This window comes from Natator depressus, chromosome 6 (assembly GCF_965152275.1).
Source record: "Natator depressus isolate rNatDep1 chromosome 6, rNatDep2.hap1, whole genome shotgun sequence".
Lineage (NCBI taxonomy): Eukaryota > Metazoa > Chordata > Testudines > Cheloniidae > Natator > Natator depressus.
In genome coordinates, this window is record NC_134239.1 from 27,735,869 (window position 1) to 27,757,230 (window position 21,362).

At 43.2% G+C, this 21,362-nt stretch overlaps 2 protein-coding genes and 1 long non-coding RNA gene across 4 annotated transcripts in view; 1 reads left to right on the forward strand and 2 right to left on the reverse strand.

The window, feature by feature from the left end:
* CARS1 (cysteinyl-tRNA synthetase 1) overlaps nucleotides 1–3,123 on the reverse strand; it is a 54,594-nt gene extending 51,471 nt beyond the window's left edge. The window contains exon 1 of one of the 2 annotated variants that reach the window (XM_074954870.1): nucleotides 2,983–3,123. In XM_074954870.1, coding sequence (XP_074810971.1) covers nucleotides 2,983–3,007 — 25 coding nt within the window. In that variant the 5' untranslated portion in view covers nucleotides 3,008–3,123. The remainder of the gene's footprint in view (nucleotides 1–2,982) is intronic. The other variant, XM_074954871.1, reaches the window with a different exon arrangement.
* Nucleotides 3,024–5,210, forward strand: LOC141988852 (uncharacterized). Its single transcript, XR_012639848.1, has 2 exons — nucleotides 3,024–3,134; nucleotides 5,108–5,210. It is a non-coding gene; the product is annotated as an uncharacterized LOC141988852 (long non-coding RNA).
* Nucleotides 5,211–6,292: 1,082 nt separating this feature from the next.
* Nucleotides 6,293–21,362, reverse strand: LOC141988851 (tumor necrosis factor receptor superfamily member 10B-like). Its single transcript, XM_074954873.1, has 10 exons — nucleotides 21,226–21,362; nucleotides 18,032–18,137; nucleotides 16,394–16,525; nucleotides 16,055–16,166; nucleotides 15,322–15,395; nucleotides 14,520–14,639; nucleotides 12,992–13,017; nucleotides 10,461–10,790; nucleotides 9,888–9,942; nucleotides 6,293–8,048 (listed from the first exon to the last, which is right to left on the reverse strand). The coding sequence occupies exons 1-10, from the start codon at nucleotides 21,262–21,264 to the stop codon at nucleotides 7,750–7,752; spliced, it is 1,293 nt and encodes a 430-aa protein (XP_074810974.1). The 5' UTR covers nucleotides 21,265–21,362; the 3' UTR covers nucleotides 6,293–7,749.

A 21,362-nucleotide genomic window follows, 5' to 3' on the forward strand; every position in this document is an offset into this window, starting at 1 on the left:
CCTTGGAATCTCGCCAAGATGATATGAATCGTGGGAAGCCTCTCAGGACTGGGCTCAAGGCCCGAGAGCAAGGAATGCGGTAGACAGAAATTGGTAAATAAGAATGTTAAACAAAGCCAGTGTATTCCTTTTATCTGTTGGAGAATGTAATGCGCGGGGGGAGAGAGAGAGAATAAAGGGGAAGGTGAAAAGCTGACAGGAGAAGCCCGTTAGCAGAGACCAGCCTGCTTGCTTGCTAAAAGCTGTGTTCTGTCTCATCATTGAACCGCCACAATGTATATTGGGGGCATAAACTGTTTTCTGGCAATAGGGATTGTAAGATGGGAGGCTCAAATAAAGCAGGATCTATTGTCGTCAGTTTCATTTTTGTTTTTTTAGTCATTTTCACTTTCAAATTCTCATGAACTAATAGAAAGATTACCTCTACACTGCACACCACTTACAGCGGCCTGTAGGATATGTGCAGTTACATGCCACAGTGAAAAGCAGACTGTGTACACACTGAGGTGTGTAGTTACATGCATCGATGAAAGGTTCTGGCAGAGGGGAGGCTGTGAAGAAAGCCTCCAGCAGCTCCCTCACTCCATGCACCTTTCCCTGTGGTGGAAAGTCTCTGGCAGCTTCCTGCAGCAGAAAAGGGCTCCAGCAGTGGGGAGGTAGCGGGACACGACATCACCAAAAATAGCCCCATAAATAGAGAGGCACTGCTTGGGCTGTAGAGAGCCATGTAGGGATACAGCTGAGTACGTCCCACAGCGTTCAGTCATGCCTGTACTCTATTTGCCTAAGCAGTGCCTCACCATCTACACTGCTATTAATACCCGCACTAGGAGGGCAAGTAGTGTATATATTCTAGACACCACCAAAAGGCATGTGCAGTGTAGACTTACCTACAGTTACAGTACTTTGGTGGAACACTGGAGGAGAATACTTAAATTCAAAACAAAAATTCATGAAAAAATGTTTAATGTGATTAGACTATGCAAATATATATTTTTAAGTAAAATAAACTTAAATTTTAAAGAACTAAACAGTGGACTTTTAAGCAATAAGTAATACTGGTAGCCCTTATAATAAACTTAACCAAAAGTTTTCAAGAAAGCTCATGCCTTGATATTTCAATTATTCTTATTTAAGCTGTTGAAAATAAATCAGAAAACGAAAAGGTGTACTGGCAACCACTTCATAAATATGAGAATATTATTCTTACTTGTAAAACAGAACTACCAGTAATATTTTCACTAAGTGTGGAGGGGCCATCACTTTGTTTTATGTCTTTACAGTGCCTTGCACAATGGGGCTGCACTACAATATATACAGTAAATAATAACTTAAAAGCGCAAAACTCTGAACTGTTCTACTAAAATAAACCCTGATTTTTTAAAAACTTGGTGTTTTTAGAAGATTGGAAGGACACCAGATGCTCCCCAGATAGAACACTGTCAATTACTCCAGGAGCACCTGAGCTGTTGCTCTCATATTAATTAACAATGTCCTGCATATCCATGCCCCATATTTAAGCATGGACAATCCCACTATGCGGGACTTTTTGGTGATGTTGGATAAAAGAACTCTTCTTACAAAACCAAACATTTTTATTTAAAAACCTTCCCCTGGAGAGGAGGCTTCCTGAATCGTAAGAGACAGAAGGAAGGAGCACACAAAAAGTACCACAATATGGCTCACATGGGGAGATTGTAGGAGCTATTCTGTAGAACAGGTCTTATGTCAGGAGTCTGGAATGCAGACTGTCACTCCTTCGCTTTTAAACACAATCACGTGTGCCAAGTTTATCCCTCGGAAACAAACCCTGTACTGCACTGATTCTTATAATTTGTAGAGCCCATCATTAGAAGAGTCTGTCCCACTGACATACAGTACTATGATTAACGAACAGGAAAGAAAGCAACTTTAGGAGACAAAGAAGAAGGGACAACATGGAAATTTAAGGATATTTAACCTATATGAGAGCCACTTACATATCAGTAATGGTACTTCAGGCTTGTATTGCTGGTATCCCAAGTTTTGCCTCGTACAGTAGTAAGTCGTCTCACCGTGCTACCACTAACCCAACACGGTTGCCTCAGAAGCTTAGGATCCATATGACTTGTTACAGGATAGCATCTTTTCCTACCCTCCAGGGTGTCGTTTCAAAGGCACAAACAACAGCTAGGCACCTAGGGTAGTTAGGTAACTAAATGGCATTTGTGCCTTTGAAAGCTGAATCTTTAAATCCAATATCTTTAAATTTCTCAGTCCCAACAACTGACAAGCCTGTGTGTCTCACTACTGCTGATTTATAGGGCAGGAACATACCCGAGTGACCTTCACAGGAGCTAAACTAGGTCGCGGAGCTCCCGAAACCGCACAGAATTCATACTGCCCCTTCCTGACATATCAGAAGGAAAGGAAACATCTGATGCCACAAACCATGGCTAGAACACACGGACCTGGCCTTTGCAGGCTCACCGCAGCTTAGAACAGGGCATCCCAGGTCCTGCAGGAGCAAGGTGACAACGATCCCGGCACAGCACCGGTTTGATTCAGTGCTAGGATAACAGAGAGCTGCCAGGCCACTTGCGGGCAGAGCGACCCCTCGGGACGAGCCGGAGCCGGACGGTGGCACATCATGACACCCTGCTGCACCAGGGTGCGGTGACATCACGCTCCCCCACTGTGCCCCAGGCAGTGACCTCATGAGCCACGGTGACGGCGGGTGGCGGTGACATCACTACCCACGGCTACGGATGCAATGACCTCACGGCACGTTGCAGCAGCAGGGCGCTATGACATCACTGCGCAGCCCCAGCACCGGGCGGCGAGGACGCCGGGACACTCGGCTCTGGCAGGGCACCAGGCGCGAGGACGCGGCGACCCGTTGCCATGGCACGGCGCACCTGCCCGACGGGACCCCCGCCGGCCCTGCACCTTGAGCGACCTTAAAGGGGCCGCGCCCGCCCGAGCCCGGGACCTGGCACTTACTGGGCTCCCCGCCGACTGTCGCCATCCTGCTCCCTCCTCCTACTTCGTTCTGCCGCGTCTAGCCGACTCTTCTCACAGGCTGATGCAAGACCGCCGCGTCCGGATGGAAAACTCTCACTCCGCCTCCCTACGACACTTCCGGTGACCATAGGGTAACCGGGCAACGGGGAGAAACGCACCTCGGGGGGGGGGGGGGCCAACGGAGTCACGTGACGGAGGGGGGGCTGAGACGCCGGTACTAGCGCTTGGTGCGCGTGCGCGAATGGGATTCACCGGTCTTCTCTGGCCTTGCCCGTAGCTCTGGGAGGCGGGGCTTGTGAGGTTCCGCCCCCTCGATCAGCTTGGTCCCTGCAAAGAGGAGGAGGGGCTGGCAAGGGAGACTGAGCTCCCCTGTCCCTGCAAGAGTTAGAGCCTGGGAGCTTCACCTGCCCTGCTGCCCCGCCCCACTGAGCCAATGGGGGAAGGCCCTACACACACCCCAAGCCAGGAGGCCATGCTCTCTGCAGGGTGGACAGTGCTGCCACCCCCGGCATGCTGAACCCCATGAGTCAGACTCCCTCCTCCGCCCAGAAAACTTGATATTGGCATAAAATAATGAGTTATAAATAATAAAATCATGGGTTCTCTATATTTGCCTTCTGGCTGCTGAGCCTTTAGGGCACCCTCAGGTCACATGTGCAAGGCAGCTTCTCGCCGCAACCACAAAGGCTAGAAACGTGCATTTATTTTAAAACAGAAGGTGGGAGTCTCTCTGAATCAGGTTTCAGAGTAGCAGCCGTGTTAGTCTGTATTCGCAAAATGAAAAGGAGGACTTGTGGCACCTTAGAGACTAATCCATTTATTTGAGCATAAGCTTTCATGAGCTACAGCTCACTTACTCGGATGCATTCAGTGGAAAATACAGTGAGGAGATTTATATACACACAGAACATGAAAAAATGGGTGTTTATCATGCACACTGTAAGAAGAGTGATCACTTAAGATGAGCTATTACCAGCAGGAGATGGGGGGGGGGAAGAAAACCCTTTTATAAGATGACTCCAGGAGCGGGGGCTTTAAGGAAAACACCAACTATCATAAGAGTCAGGATAAAATCACACAAGAGTTGACACCACAGAGAATTCTAATTTCAGTTCATCCAATTGACCCATGCCATCATGGTTGCTATAATAATGACACAGCTGCTTAAGGTGTTTAAGGTAAGAGCTGGTGGAGGCTGAACTGTAGAAGGCACTTGGCTGACTATAGATATTCTGTGCGCAGAAGAGAACTGTTGTAGGCATCCCTAGCACTGCAGGAATACTTCAACTCTGCAAATCCAAGCTGAAAGCCTGAGTTCATATTACATAGCTGAAAATTAATACAGATAGAAGTCAAATGGACAGATGCACCTTAATTAAAATACAGAGGAGTTAGATGCAGTGCAGCAGGTTTTGCCACATTCTGAGGGATCTAGCATGCCAGGGTCATTGCTAGGAAGATAGGGTAGTGCTCTGTTCAAGTATGACAGTTTCCCCATTTTTTTGTGAAAAGTTTATTCAAATCCAGATTTGTACTTATCTGCTCTCTTCTTCCAGCTCATCAAGAAAACATGCACGAGGTGTGATGTTGCACTCCATGTTTTATGAAAATATGCTTATGAATGTGAATATAATGTAACTGGAATATGCTTTATGCAAAAGGTCTCTTGTAAGGTATCAAAGGTTATAACCTACTGAATCTATTCCTATTTGTATGTATCGTTCTTGTATCTGAAGCTAGAAATATGAAGTATAACTCTGAGGTCCTATTGTAATTATGCAAAGTGTAGGCCATTAATGGTGGCTTAGAATCTTGATGGCTCCCATTGATTAGGATAATTGGTTGTGAATGGGTTTATTTACCTGCAAGCCTTCCTATGTACCTGTGGGCCAGTCCATGGGTAATGAAGAATGAGGTCTCACAAGACATGTGACCACGTCACAGGATACTGGAATCCATCTTAAATCTGGTACTTTTCCATTTAGAAGGAGGGTGGGTACCCAGAGAGACAAAAAATTCCTGCCTTATGCCAAAGCTGTAAAAGGGGGTGGAACAGAACAAAGGTGGCTGCCAGTCATGAGAACACCTCTGCTTTCCACCTAAGATGTCTGCTGGAACGAACAAGGACTGTACCAGGGGAAAGGATTGGGCTCAGCCTAGGAAGGAGTCTAGTCTGTGAAAGAAGCTTATTGGACCATCTCTGAAGGTGAGATTTTACCTGTAATCAGTTTCTTAATGTATTAGGCTTAGACTTGCATGTTTTTGCTTTATTTTGCTTGGTGACTTCTTTTGTTCTGTCTGTTATTACTTGAAACCACTTAAATCCTACTTTTTTATCCTTAATCACTTACTTGGGGTTCATTAGTAAACAAAAAGTGATTAATACCTGGGGGAGCAAACAGCCGTGCATCTCTCTCTCGGCGATATAGAGGGCGGACAATTTATGAATTTACCTTGTCTAAGCTTTATACAGAGTAAGATGGATTTATTTGGGGTTTGGATCCCATTGGGAGCTGGGTGTCTGAGTGCTGGAGGCAAGTAAGCTGCTGAGCAGTTTTTAGTTAAAGTCTACAACTTTGGGGGCATGAACCAGACCAGGGTCTGTGTTACAGGCTAGCGTGTCTGGCTCAAAGGGCAGGACTCTGGAGTCCCAAGCTGGCAGGGAAAACGGGCTCAGAGGTAATTCCAGCAGGTCAGGTGACAGTCCCAAGGGGGTCCCTGTGACCAAACACGTCTCACAAGGAATCTAGTTTAGTTTGTTTTATCTAAGAAGTGGGGATGATTCCTAGCCAACATTATTAAAATTGCTTTCCCTTCCTTATCTATACTTGTCTGCCTTGGTAATCAGATACACAGCTGGTACAGATACATTAGTGCAGCTAAACCAGCAGCTAAAACCTTAATGCACACAGGCCTAAAAGAGGCTGTGGTAAACAAATTGTGAATTTAATCAACAAGCCATCACTGAAGGGTGTGGGATATTATATACAATCCCATAACCACCACGAATAGTCACTAATCACTTCTTCAATTCAGTCCAAGGACAGGAAAAAGCAGACTATTAATCTGGCTAGCTCCATGTATTTAACCCCCTAAAACAGAATTGCTCAAGTATTACTAATATTATTTTAAAAAGCACAGTCCCCAATTACTAAAAAAACCTTCAAAATTAGAGAGAGAATGAGACCGAATATTTATTCATAAATGACAGCACATTTAAAAGAGTGAAAAATCTTTTAATAGCAAAATATAAAGTACATCATAATAGGTATGAAGTAGAAATTCCATTTGCATAATTTTAAGATTGGACAATAAAAATACAGCATTTAAGTGTACTGTTAAAAACAGATTTATAGGCTGTTTATTGGTAAGCTGAGCCCATTCAAACAAAGCCAAATGCAAAGTTATACACCTAGGAACAAGAAATGCAGACCATACCTACAGAATGGGGAACTGTCTCCTGGAAATCAGTGACTATGAAAAGGATTTAAAGAAACAACTGAACATTAGCTCCCTGTGTGATGCTGTGGCAAAGGGCCAATGTAATCTTCGGATGCATAAACAGGATAGTGAGTAGAGTAGAAGGGTGATTTTACCTCTGTATACAGCACTGGTGAGACTGGAATACTGCATACAGTTCTGGTGTGCACACTTGAAAAAGGATGTTGAAAAATTGGAAAAGTTACAGAAGAGAGCCACAAAAATGATTCACGGGCTACAGAAAATGCTTTACAGTGGAAGACTTAAAGAGCTCTTTCTTCTTATCAAAAAGATGAGGTACTTGGATCAGTATCCAAGTCACCTTCATGGGGAGAAAATACCAGGTACTAAAGGGCTCTTTCTTATTTTTCCTTTCTCTGCTAGATGAATCATGGCTAGAAGCTAAAGCTAGATAAATTCCAATTAGAAATAAGGCATAAATTCCTTACAGTGAGCGCAATTAGCCTTTGGAACAAATCATCAAGGGATGTGGTGAATTCTTCATCTCCTGATGTCTTCATTTCAAGACTGGATGCTTTTTTGGAAGATAAGCTTTAGCCGAACATAAGTTATTGGCTCAGTACAAAGGTAACTGGGTGAAATTTAATGACCCGAATTATAGAGGAGATCAAACTTGATGGTCTAACGTTCCCTTCTGGCCTAAAACTCTACAAATCTCTTCACATTACAGTGTTCTCATAAGTACATTCTTCACTGCATATAAAAAATAAATTAAGATTCTGGATGTTTGCTCCAGTTTATCAGTGCAGATAATAAAACGACAATATGCTTCAAAACCTTCAATGACAACAAATCACTCCATCCAGTCACTGTGAGGTTCTCATTTCCCAAGACATAACAGTGTTCAAAGTTTATTATATAGTTTAACATACACTTATGTTCTTTCCTCAGCTGAACATGAAAAGGGTACCCAAGTTTATTTAATGTATTACAACTCAGGACACATTTTCAGTGAACACAGCAACTTGAATCCTTGTCTCGTTTAACAAATGTCAAGTATAGTCCTGTAAGATACATTTCTGAGACTCCGCTATTCTAGAGGACACGAGTTGCAGTGAAGATACCTGAACTCATTTCTCTATTTGTTTTACCAGTAGTTTTTATGTTGATATTTTCAAGTTTTCTTAAACCAACAATAAAAAAAAAATGGCAATATGCACTAAAGCAAGGTTGTGCATAGAAACATATCTATAGAGTTTACAGATCCTTTTGGCTTTGGTTTTTTTGTTGATAATAGTATACTCATTAGTCTTCGGCCTCTAGTATAGTTATAATATCCTTACTTATTAAATGGTTTACTATGTTTTCATGAGACCTTCTAAGTCCTATATTCCATAGGCTATCTAATAATTTAATAATGGAAGCCTCATTTCCAAATTTGTTTCTCCAAATGATTAGCATCTGATAATATTGCTCTTCAATATTTGTTGGATGTTCAAAAGTTGTGTTATCAATTTCATTATCTGTTAGATGAGTTCTCATAAACATGTTCCAGTTCCGTGATGGCACTTCTTTCATAAAATAATAAAAACTGTCACTTAGTGCTGGGGAAAAAAAAAAAAAAAAGCATTGAATATTTTAAAATGACCATTTCTATAGATGCCTATGTACACTTGTATAGGTTCTCAGATAAATCCAGGTCATTTGCCATTTTACTACCTTTCCCCTTTGTAGTTTAACATTCCTTGGCACACAATTTGATTTAAGGGCTTAAATAAACTCTTGAGAGTATTTCAGCAATATACTCCATTTCCTCCCACACTGCATTGTTGGCCTATACTGTATCTGTTCAACCAGCTACTGATAAATTGGGAATACAAATAGAGAGGTATGTTTTACTTTGCATGGCAGCTATCTGTAGAAGATGAAATGCACCATTACATAGACTTCAGGAAGCATCTAAACCTGAAATTTTCTTATGCCGTAATAAAATCATAACTGATTTGTTCTAAATGGAGTCATTTTATTCCTTTAATATACAATTTAGGTCTTGTCTACATAGTATGGCACTGTGCAGCAATGGGGTATGAATTCCTATGCGCACCACCGTATTGCATGGTAACTGGCCCACGTAGATACTGCTGGCACACACTAAAAGTTCCTTGATGTGGGTCAAATTGCACTATGTTAACGTGCATTAGGGACTTTTAGTGTGTGCCAGGGGGGTCTACATGGGCCAGTTAGTGTGAAACAGGTGCACTTTAGAACTCACACCCCTCTGGTGCACATTGCTTTACCATGTAAACAGGCCCCAAGTGTAAGACAGGAGCAGAGAGTATGATTTTAAAATCAAGTTGTACCCATATATTTTATGGAATCTGATTAGCATGACCTGAACTGTTTTAGGTTAAAAACAAAAACTCATGTATACTATTGAAAGTCAATACAATAAAAAGATTCAGTTCAACAAAAGTGGTGAAGCCTGTCCTAAGTTAACACCCAAGGAACAGGTAACCAATTGGTTTCCTATTCAAAACCATCTTTTTAAAAGGTCAAAGATGTCATTATGCATACTTCAAAGTGGTCTCTTAATATGGGAGATTGTCTATTGAAGATGCCCTTTGTACAGATTTCACTGTAGTTTTAAGGTCCTTGTTCACTTTTGATGGCTTTCTGACCACTCTTAGCAATTAATTTTACCCACCCATCTACACAACTATCAGTATGATATAGTTTGCCAAGGTAAGACTGATATCACCAGTACCCTCAATCAGAACATGGTTTACTTCCTTCAGTGCCATACAATATACTAGTTCACTGGTATCTGATACACCCTGGCATTTTATTTGTTTGAATGGTAAAGCTGCAGTACAAACAAAAAAACAAAACAAAACACACCCCTCTGTGTCCTTACATGGCATGCTACGGATTACACTGCTGGTACATAAATGGACCTTTTACTAGAGCATGATCAGCTCTAAAAAGCTACTGTTCCTAAGGTTATTGACACATATTCATGTTGTTAAAGATCACTATTCAGAGTGTATGATGGGGGTGGCCTGTGATAGCAGGAAACTGGACTCTGCGACCCATAACGTAACTTCTAGTCCTATGTCTCATATCCCTATGAATACATTATGCAAAAGAGATGTCCTTCTGTATAAATAGTTATTTGCTATGAAATGTATGTGGGGGGGTTTTTTTTGTTTTGTTTTTAAAGCAGTTTTTTAGAAGTACAAAAATAATTAAAATGCAGCAAACAATCTGCAGTTTAGAAGTGCTAATACAGTAAGCAGGACAAAATTTTTGTAAACATTTAAACAAATATCTATTTTCTCATTCAGCTATGTACAATGAATTCAGACCGTCACATTTTGCCCAGTACTCTGCTGACTATTACCAATTTTAGATCCCTTATAAGGTGGGCTACTTGAACTACTCACCTTCTCGAGAAAGCTCTTTAACTTTTATATGAGGCCTGGCTTCAGAATCCCTGACCTGCAATATAAACACCCATGTTTATTCAAACAGAAAACATTTTTTGCTTATTTATAATCACTATCCTTGATCTGGTGATTTGATTTCACAGTATCTATAAAGGTAGGTCTGAGAATTCAAAAGTTTCACAGAATAAACTCAAGTTCAAAAACCTGAATAAAACTGCCCAGCCAGAAAATCCAGCTCTGCCACTAGCTAATAATCCCTTAACAGGAAAAGTGTCTTCCCTGTTGGTACTGAGCAGTGGAAAGAAGAGTATAGCAGTCACTTAATTAAACAATGTTTCCAGGTTGACTGGATGAGTGATGGAAATTTCTGATACCACCTCAAACAAACATACAAATTTAAGATCATACAAAAGCATATTTCATATCCTTTTGGGTGGTGATGGGCGTCTATTTTATTACCAATTCATTCTGCAGGCCAGGGAGCTCTAGATGTTAAAAGAAGAAGCTATTACATTTCTTCCATGAAATTACACAACAGATTTCATGACACACTGAGCATTTCCCACTTACCATCTGAGATACGGACATCCCACCATTTGACTGTCCAGGGTGGGAGACAAAATTAGGCTTGTCTGGAGGCTTGTTTGGTGCTGAATATCCTGCAGTCCTGTGGTAAGACTCTTCCCATGAGTTGTTTTCACCATTTAGAAGTAGGCCACTTCTCTCAGAAAATGCAACACTGGTATCCTCAGGCAATTCATTTCTTAGTAGAGAATCAGGACTATTAACTGCTAAAACTGGTGGACCCTGAACAGAGTTTTGGATCTCTAAAATGGGTGCACTAGCATTAGCATTCTCCATTTCTGGTGCAAAGAAAATTTCAGTGCTATCCTCCGACTCCTGTAAGGAATAAGAGTGACCTATTAAAGAGTGCTAATTAAGAGTGCTTTATTAAAGCATACATAGCTTTGTAGGCAAGCTCTCAAGAACCTTGCAGTGCAGGGGTGGCAAACCTGTGGCTCCGGACCCACATGCGGCTCTTCAGAAGTTAATACGCGGCTCCTTGTACCGGCACCGACTCCAGGGGCTGGAGCTACAGGCGCCAACTTTCCAATGTGCTGGGGGGTGCTCACTGCTCAACCCTTGGCTCTGCCACAGGCCCTACCCCCACTCCACCCCTTCCCACCCCCTCCCCTGAGCCTGCAGTGCCCTCGCTCCTCTCCCCCCACCCCCTGCACACCACGAAACAGCTGATTGGGAGGTGCAGGGAGGGATGGGGAGGCACTGATCAGCGGGGCTGCTGACGTATTACTGTGGCTCTTTGGCAACGTACAGTGGTAAATTCCGGCTCCTTCTCAGGCTCAGGTTGGCCACCCCTGTTGCAGTGGAAGAACATTTCATACTTAATGCCTCATTGTGAGCAAGACATCCCACATAAAAATTCAGAAGCTACAGTGTTAACAAGTGACAAACAGGAGCAGCTTTAATCACTAGACCTTTACAGAATGGCAAAGAAGTTACATGTGAGCTTCTGTAGTTAGGCAAGGAGAGTGCCACATCTGTTGAAAATAGGATTTTTAAAATTTTTCTTTTGTTTAGGAAAAAAGGCTACAATGACTCCCTTAGCACTAAACTACACTCTCCAACCACGTAACCAACCCCATGCCAAGTGGGCTGAGGGGCAGGGAGGTGAGCTAGCCACATTTGGTATTAACTCTGAAGTTTAACAATTACATTTTAAAATGTAAATATTAACTATTTCACTGCTGATCATTTTAACAGAGAGATCTGCTCTGGGCCTGTGAGAACCTGAGCAGAATACTTCCACAGCTCTTACCACTACCCCAGTTTAACCCTCTCTCTCTGCATCTTTGTCGTAACCTATTACTTTGCTAAGCCTTTACAGAACACACAAAATAACCCTGCAAGTTCAGAACAAAAACAATGACAAAACACATCTGGGTGCTCAGATAGTTGAGCCACTTACGATGGACCTCAAGCGTCACACACAGTTTAAAGTGACCGACTTCCCTAAGGCATCTTGCAGAATTGAGGTGGGGGTGTTTTTTTTTAAATTTGTCCTAGAACAGCAGTTAATAAACAAATGTCTTTGAACTGTGTCTCTTAGTTTCCTTTTTAATACAGACTTTTACTTAAATAAAAGTAAGACAGTCTTATCTGTGCCTTCCAATGATATCTAGTATTAAACTTTAACCCAAATATAAAAATTGAAGCTCCTTACATACCTAATGGAGAAACTGAAGATTTTGCCAAAATTCCCTACAAATTACAATTTTCCTTAAGCAGGTTGTCTTTAAGTAAGATGTGCAGTTCTTGGCATGTCAATATCACAGTGATATTTACAGCTGCAGTATTCCAAGCAGAGCACCAAAAATGATGGGGCTGTTATTTATTTGTATTGTGACAGTGTTCCAAACACCGAGCATGGATCAGGACCCCATACAGAGACTGACTCACAAGCAGAGATTAAGGGTAAAAATCTTGTCACTTTATGAGTTCTAACAACCTCAAATGGAACTACTCGTGTAAGAACACCAGTTATATTTAAAGTGAGAGAAAGAAGCTAAGCATTTACTAATGGTTGGGTGCTGAGGGAGGATATAACTATTGATATACATTTGAAGAGTGTAAACCCCTAATATGTAAGCGGAACTAACTTTAACTTTAACAAGAGGATATAACTAGAAATAATGGTATGTAGTTAATGAAATGAATGAAAAAGTTAGGTTATCAGGAAAGGCTTCCTGACAGACATATTAGAGCTCTAAAATATTCTTCCAAGGGAAGTACTGGAAGCTCCATCATATCAGGCATTTAAAACTAAACAAGACACTAAAGAATACATTATATGGTAGAGAACAATCCAACATTAACAGGAAGTGAACTAGATGACATAAAAGTTTTGGGTTTTTGTATGAAGTGAAGAAAAGTGTCCCAATATACAACAGCAAGCAGGGCAGAGAAAGTGACTAAAGGTGTGCATCATCTATAGTTAAACAGTTTTAATTTAATTTAGAAGAACTTTTATGCCATAAACATACAGGTAAAAGAAAAGTGGCATGTGTCCAAAGGAAACTTACCACATCTTTTTCTGCATCTTTGTTTTCTGAAACGTATGAAGAATATAAATTAAACTCTCTCTACTAAGTTATATTGTTTAAATATAGCTGAATTAGTATATTGGTTACATTGCAGAACTCTCTGACACAGATCCTCAATCTCAACCAGAAGTTTAAATGTAGGTAACCTGTAGAGCAGGCTGACAAGTTCAAGGAACTGAATGACTTCCTTCTGGCCAAATCTACTGGAACACAAATGGTTGGGGCATACTGTACGTACTAGATAGATATTAACAGAGTTCTATGTGGGGTCTAGTACCACTTAATAAGCCCAGCCAAATTCCACTTTCCAACAAATAAACATTATCTTTTCTGTTAATTGTAGTAATCTATTCAGATTCTATGATCTTTAAAATGTTTTAGGCCTCAGTTCCAAAAGCTAGTCAGAGACCTGGTTTACACCTAAAACTTAGGTCAACCAAGCTATATCACTCAAGACTGTGAAAAATGTCATGCCCTGTGCAACATAATTAAATCAACCAGAACTCCTGCTGTAGACACAGCTAGGATGGAAGCAGGCCTGCTGACAGCAATTCCGGGCCCAAGGGCAGAACAGTCAATGGGCCTCCAAGCACGCACAAGCCACGCCTGCGCGGACACGTCTGCCTGACGTTTGGGCAGTGCTGCACCTGTGCTGGCTGGTGCCCAGCGAGCTGCCGGCTGTGCTGGCTGGGCATGCTCTTCTGGCATGGCCAGGGCTTTCACATGCCTGCCCAGCAGGATTGCTAACTCTCTAATTGCACAAACCCAAAGATCCTTGCCCTGCCTCCCTCCTGAGACCACGCCCCTGTACTGCCCCTTCTCCAAGGCCCTGCCCCCTGCTCACTCCATCCCCCCTCCCTCCGTTGCTTGCTCTCTGCCAGCCTCACTCACTTTCACCAGGCTGTGGCAGGGGGTTGGGGTACAGGAGGGGGTGTGGGGTCGGGCTCTGGGAGGGAGTTGGGGTGCGGGCTCTAGGCTGGGGGTTGGAGTGCAGGAGGGGTGCATGCTCTGGGATGGAGTTTGGGTGTGGGCTCTAAGCTGGGGCAGGGGTGCAGGATGGGGTGTGGAGTTGGGATCTGGGAGGGAGTTTGGGTGTGGGGTGCAGGCGCTTGGTGGGTCAGGGGTGCAGGAGGGTGTCAGGGTGTCAGTACTTTCCTTGGGCGGCTCCTGAAAGCGACTGGCACAACCCTCTGGCAGTGGCTCCTAGGCAGGGGGCCCAGTGGGTCTCCATGCGCCGCTGCCCACAGGGACCGCCCCCGCAGCTCCTATTGGCCACAGTTCCCCACCAATGGGAGCTGCAGAGTCAGTGCTTGGGGTGGGGGCAGCGTGTGGCAACCCCCTCCCCAGGGACCACGGGGACATGCCAGCTCTTTCCGGAAGCAGTGCAGCAGCTCGGAGCGAGGGTGGGTAGTAGCCATAAGGACAACCTCAGCTCTTACTTCGTTTAGCTTTGGAAACTTGAGTCTTTGTGTATCTCAGGTTATCCATGGAAAGGAATTTTAATTACCTTTATTTGTTTTATTATATGATATCCTTTTCTTAAGGAAAAGAAAAAGAAGGCACCCAACCACGAAAAGAACGAACATAACGATGACCCCAGCAATCCAACCTGCAGCATTCGCAGTCCCTGCAAAAAAAAAAAAAAAAAAAAAAAAAAAAGGCAAGCAAGCTTGAAATACTAAAGCCACTCATAAGACAGTTGTTTTTGCAGTGTAAGAATGTTGATGCTGCAAATAAATATGGAGACCGACGCCTGTGAAATTCAGCAGTTTGTTACAGTGACACCTCTAGTCTCTGCCCCAAGAAAGCCACCATCTCTCAGATATTAATACACCATTAGAGTATCTAGGTGCTGGTGTGTGTCAGTGCAAATTAAAAGCTAGTCAAAGGGCATCTACAGGCTCTACAGGGGAAAAGAAATTCAATGCATTTTATATCTTTTCAGATTTATGCCACAATACAGATATTTTTCACGTTTTAACACTTAACTGAGTATTTGAAAGGCATGCTACCTATAGCTTTAAACTGTGTGAACGTGACACTTTGGAAAGGCGTGTCCACTATGTAATCCTTTCCATCAAGACAAGTCCCCTGTGCTAGTTTAAATATCACCACAAATATTGGTTGGTTACACAACTCACACTTGGAGAGTCTTTGTCTCCATCTAGCGGCTGCTAGTGTGAATTACGTGGGCTCATCAAACACTTAACAACAGTAGGATTTCAAAGCCTCACTTTTATACTCTGCTTCTGAATTACCTACAGAGTCAGAAAGTCATCAGACCTCCCTTAGCATAGTTTATACTGTACCTATGGGAGGATGGCCACACTCCAGGTCAACTGTAGCATTGCATTTTTGTACAATTTCTTTCCCTTCTGGGCACCTAAAATTGATGATAAAAATATAATGGTTACGCAATCAAATCTGTACTCGTGCTCACTCCTACTCTCAAGGAATAATTTATATACATGGACAGAATGTGCAAATTAAAAAAAAAACCCTGTCTTTTCTCACCAGTCACTAAGAAAGAGTGCTTGAAAAACAGATGAAGAAAAAAGGATGCTAGAAGATTATGTGGCAGCACAGCAAAAACACAGACGCCCACGGGGAGAGATTAACGTACACAAATATTTATTCAAAGGGAAAAAATACTGAGATGAAGTGTTAACTAATCACGTACGTAATTAGTCTCCTTCAACAGTTGGCCCCTTGTTATAAAATTCTGGGTAGCTCGACTGACATTAGCTGTCCTGACTGGTAGCCCTCCAAAGCCTATTCAAATGTGGCAGGTGAAGGAATCAGGAAACGTTTGTGTACAGGCAGAAGCCTCAAACAGGACAGCAGTACATTCAGTTCTAGGCACTGATCCTGCAAACACTCAGGCATAGGTTTAACTTCAAACGCACGTGCAGCCCCGTTGACTTCAATGGGACTGTTCACGTGTCGAAAGATAAACATGTGGGTAAGCATTTACAGGAGGTAGGTTCTACTTTTGACTGTACTATATGGAAGGCAACTGCCTAAATCGGTTCTTATACGTACTTTGATTTGCACCTGTAACACATCTCACAGTCCTGAGTCGGACAGAAATAGCCTGGCTTGCACTGACATTCAGTATCGCTCATCGAAGTGCAGGTGTTCACAGTTACTTGATCTGAGAAAAGTAAGTTAATCATATAAATTACAAATGTAATCCAGCTGAATTTGCGATTCCTTTTCTACCACGCATCAGTTATTTAAAAAAGCGTAAGTGTTTTTAAATCTATGAAAATAAGAAAGGGGATTAAGACAACAGATTTTTCTGCGGAACAAAGACCACCAAAGCTTTTGCCCAAAACAACCCAACTGTATTTACAGATCAGCCCAAGCTTTGTACTATACCTTCTTTGCACAGTTTACATCGAAGGCATTCCTCTAGGCCATTTGCATGAGCAGTATAATCCTCTCCATCTGTGCAAGGGTAACAAATTCCTTCTGTATGTGGAACCTTGCAGTGTTTACTAACATAAGTGCCTGTATAAAGGGAGAAGCAGAAATTCAACACTAAAGCTGTATATCTCGGGTAGTATTAGGATACAGTTAACTGTTATTCAAGCATACTGCAACATGACTCCTTTCAGCCACTCCTTGCAAGGAGTGGAGCTGAATGAGATTAAGTATACACAACAAAACCAGGAAGAACACTTAGACGTCAGTGGCCAGATAACATTAGAAAAAACACATAAATAACTAGTAATAAGAGGCCAATAGGCTTGCAGGTTTTCCTCCTCTATAGATAGAGAGGAAAATGTTTTACAAAAATTTCCATCAATAATAATTCCCTGTTTTTTTGGTCATTTTTCTGAAATGTTCTACTAATAAAGATGCCTGTATTTTTTTTTCCAAATGGAAGGTTTTAGCAATAAAATAATTGTTTCAATGTTTTTCTTAGTTCTATTTGGACACGTATTCACGTCCCTATTTATTAATAAGCAGTCTGTCATAGTTCAGCACCACTAACAGTCTGCGCTCAGAACAGGCTAGGAATAGATTAGTGAAAGTGCCTCAGGTGAGACTGATGTGGTAAATAAAGTATAGGGGAGCTCATACAGCTCTAGCTAATGCTGTCTCTCTCTGAAACCAGTGTCATTAGCTCCTCACTTTGAGTGAAATCCACCCCACACGAGGCCTACACTGCACTTAAATCTTACTTGTGACTCCGCTCTTGCAGTTTATACCACATGGGTGAACTGTTGAGAGCGCTCAGATAGGCCTCTGTGCCCATCTGCTATCAATTGCACAATCAGGGCCTAAGTCCTTAAAACAGGGCTCAAGTCACATTCAAATAATGTATATGCTTTGTTCAAGGTCTCTGTGCAAAGGCAAATTTGACACTTGAGTACTAAATTCACTCACAAGGTTTAGAAAATCCACAGGGCAAACCTCATGAGATTATAACAAATTGACAATAGAATTCGCTTAGCTTTGTGCCAAGGAGCAAAGGGCCCTATAAAGAATGAATGAATTTTACACCCATCTCCAAGATGGACATGCATATAGTTTACAAAATAAAGAAAAGTTTTGCATGTTGATTTAAAATACATAAAATTTCTGGTGACTATCGGTACCGAGTGTTTGTATCTGACAAAGCATTATTACGATTAGGTGATGCTGGGGGAACAAAACGAGTGGTCATGGCATTGGTTCAGTTTTCAAGAGTTCAAACAAAGCTGTTTAACTTTGAACAGCTTCCTTCAGTACTGACGTAGACTCTGCCTTTTATAGCATGCCCACGTTTCTTGACCGACTGCCAAGGTCACCCAGGCACACCCTATTTAGTGGAAGGTTGGACACCATTCCGAAGTGAGCCGCACCGCTAAAGAGGAGGAGGAACAGCATAAAATGGCCCTCGCTGGCTTTTGCAAACATGTATTGTTCTCTCATTGGTTTTATCTTACAGCACAAAAACCAACCAGTACAATCATCATCTCTGAAAAACGCTTTGTTAGCCAAGTGAACTACAGATCACTAAGTGCTTACCAGCAGGACAGTATTTACAGCAGCAGTCTTGATGCAGATATTCTCCATCACCACAGTTGTGGCTGCTGGGCTCGGCTCTACTCTCAGATATTGCTGATGATTGAACCTATGGAAAATACACTGCAATGTGTCGAATCAACAACCCCCCCCATGACATTGTACATCCTGCAGCAAAAAAAAAACTTCAGGACCAGACTTCAAAGAGAAACTGCTGAGCTTCAGTTCATTTGTAAATTTGACACCGTCAGCTCAGGATTAAACAAAGACTGTGAATGGCTAGCCAACTACAAAAGCAGTTTCTCCTCCCTTGGTGTTCACACCTCAACTGCTAGAAGGAGGCCTCATCCTCCCTGATTGAACTGACCTCATTATCCCTAGCCTGATTCTTGCTTGCATATTTATACCTGCCTCTGGAAATTTCCACTACATGCATCTGACAAAGTGGGTATTCACCCACGAAAGCTTACGCTCCAACATGTCTGTTAGTCTATAAGGTGCCACAGGACTCTTTGCCATTCTCAGTGAGAGGCCTATGGACATATTGGATTATTCTAAAGACTTCAACAAGAAATAGAGGAAACACAAATTCCCTCTTGCTAAGCTTTCAAGTCACAAGTAACTGCAACGGTTCAGTAAGGGTAAAACAGCATGATAGGGGCATGAGCAATTAAAAAAAAAAAAAAACCACCACCAAAACCCACCACACTATAATCTCAAGGTGGGCTTTGTTTTTGCAAGAATGCTTAAAAAAAAAAAAAAAAAAAAAAAAAAAATCTTTAAGATAAGGCCTGTTCCCTTTCCAGCGTATAAAGGAAGCCTGAAAGGAGTTTTGGGGTTTTAAGATTTTCTCCCCTCCCCCAACTGTGGAAGAGTCAGGAATATCAAGTTTGGTCTTTCCTGATTTTGCAGAAGGACCCACTGGGAAGGCTTGAGAGCAGGTCGATTGTGTGATCTAGTACCTCAGCAGAAGGAGCAACAGCGTTAACTCAAGTTAAATAAATGTTAAAACAAACGAACAAAAGCAACATGGAAGTGTTTGACAGTGTGACTAGAACTCCACATCTCTTTCACTATTAGCTCTCATTACCATTGCTTTAGTTCCGCAGTCTTCCAGCCTACCAAGGACCTCAATGTCCAGTGTGAAAAAACAAGAGGAAAAAAAAAAGTATCACAACTTTCAGGCCACCTTCACACAACATACAGAAGCAAAAAGGGGCAACCCCCCCAACTTCCCCCTCTTTACAGGTGACCTATAATACTTCTCCCTGTCTTTTTGTACTAAATATACAGTACACCCACATCTCAGGCCCATAACACACACTCAGAAACTGGATCCCTAGCAAAAGAAAAACTGCTACTAAATAAAATAAATAATAAATACACACTTCGGTAGTACCTTTCTCCTGAGGATCTGCATGTTGACTTTAAAAAACACATTAATTAAAAGTCCTTTCAACATCCTATGCAAGGAGACGAATATTAATCCCTACTTTACGGTTAGGTAAACCGAGGCACAGAGCTGTTAAGCAATCTGTCAACGACTCATGATTTTGATTTTCAAGGAGGAAAGATGGCCCAGGAGTTAGTGCTCTAGCCCAGGATTCAGGAGACCTGGGTTCAATTCCCTGCTCCAACACAGCCCTCCTATGGCACACCGGACTCAGTGTGTGTCTTGCGGCTGGTCTATGCTTCAGCACAGACACTTCCTACAGCAACAGGAAGGGTAGTTAATCCACCTCCTCAGGAGACAGTAGTTAATTTGACAGAAAAATTGTGTCTCTCTGTTACCTTGTGCTCCTCCATATGTCTGTTGGATGCATGTGTTTGTCTCATCACATAGTTAGATTGTAAGCTCTTTGGGGCACAGACCTTCCTTTTGTTATGTGTATGCTATACAGAGCAGAGCAAAAGGAGTTCCTGATCCCTACTTGGAGCCTCTATAGCAAATACAAGCAACATAGCAAGGCCAAGCTAAATCACAGCACGAACTGTGAAAACAGAATTTAGGAAGTTTACATTTAAAACAAAAATCAGGGACTATCCATTTCTGACCCCTTCCACTGATCGATGCTTTATCAAACCCCTCTTTCTCTGAAAGAGCTTTCCTTTCTGAAACATGTAGGATCAAGAGAACTTAGAAGTTCTCCTTTTATCACTGCAACAGCTACAGAGCTAGTAATAGGCTCCCCATGACACCCAGGAAAGGGCCAGTTTGGCATTCCAGAGTGCAGCACTATGGAACCAAGGGCAGGTTGAGACGAAATCTAGGGGGTTGCTGGTCTGAGCCCAGATTGCTTCTGTGACTCAGATGTGTCTAATTTATGAAAAGGGAAAGGTGTGAATCTGGCCAGTTCCTGGAGCTGGGAGAGCATGCATTGTGTCCTGGCAGGCTAGCACACATCACTGATGTCTTCTACAGCTGGGAATTGATGGAGAAATGGTCTGAACACTTGTGATTAAGGGCCAGGCCAGGATTAGGAGAAGCCAATTTCTTGTTTCATCTCAACTGATTAGCAATCAAGCCAGCTCCAGACACACCTTTGCTATGATGCAGAGAAAAACCGAAAACTTTGATCTTTTCTCCTGGTCCCCTATAAAACCAAGCCCACGTGCCTCATGACTAAGGTTGCCAACCAACACTCCAGAATAGTCCTGGAATCTCCAGAAATTAATGATTCATCTTTAGTTACAGATTAGGTCATGTGATGAAACCTCGGGGAAGAGGTCCAACCAAAATCGGCCACCCTCCTTACGGCTCAGATCCGCATTTCAGGGGATTAGTGTCTGCTGTTTGAAAAGTTTTTCTTAAAGCCAAGAGAGACCCATCTCCACCCCCCCACTCCCGTCCCCCAAACGCAGGAGAGATTGCACCGGCTGCCGGGAAACACCTGGCCGCAGCGGATTCCGCCCCCACCCCCACCCCCACCCTTTTCCCGCCCCCCAAGCGGTGTCGCGCCCCGGCGCCCAGAGACGCGCCCGCAGGCAGGCGGAGGGAACGATCCCGGGAGCTCAGCCAGCCCGACCGTGGGCCGAGGCAGGGCGCGGGCAGCCCGCGGGCGGGGCTGGGCGTTCCCCGGCTGCTGCTTGCGGGGGCGCGGGCAGCCCCCCTGCAGTGCTCCGGTGCCCGGCGATCAGCACGGCCCGCTGCCCGCCGGGGACAGGGGGAGCCGCCCCCCGCGCTGCCCCGCACTCACCCCCAGCAGCAGGAGCAGCAAGAAGCTCCCGGCTCCCATGGCGCGTCCCGGTGAGCGGCTCGCGGGGCCCGGAATCACAGGACCCGGCTCTCACGTCCTGGGCGGAGCCTGCGCCTCTCCTGCTGCTGCCCCGATGT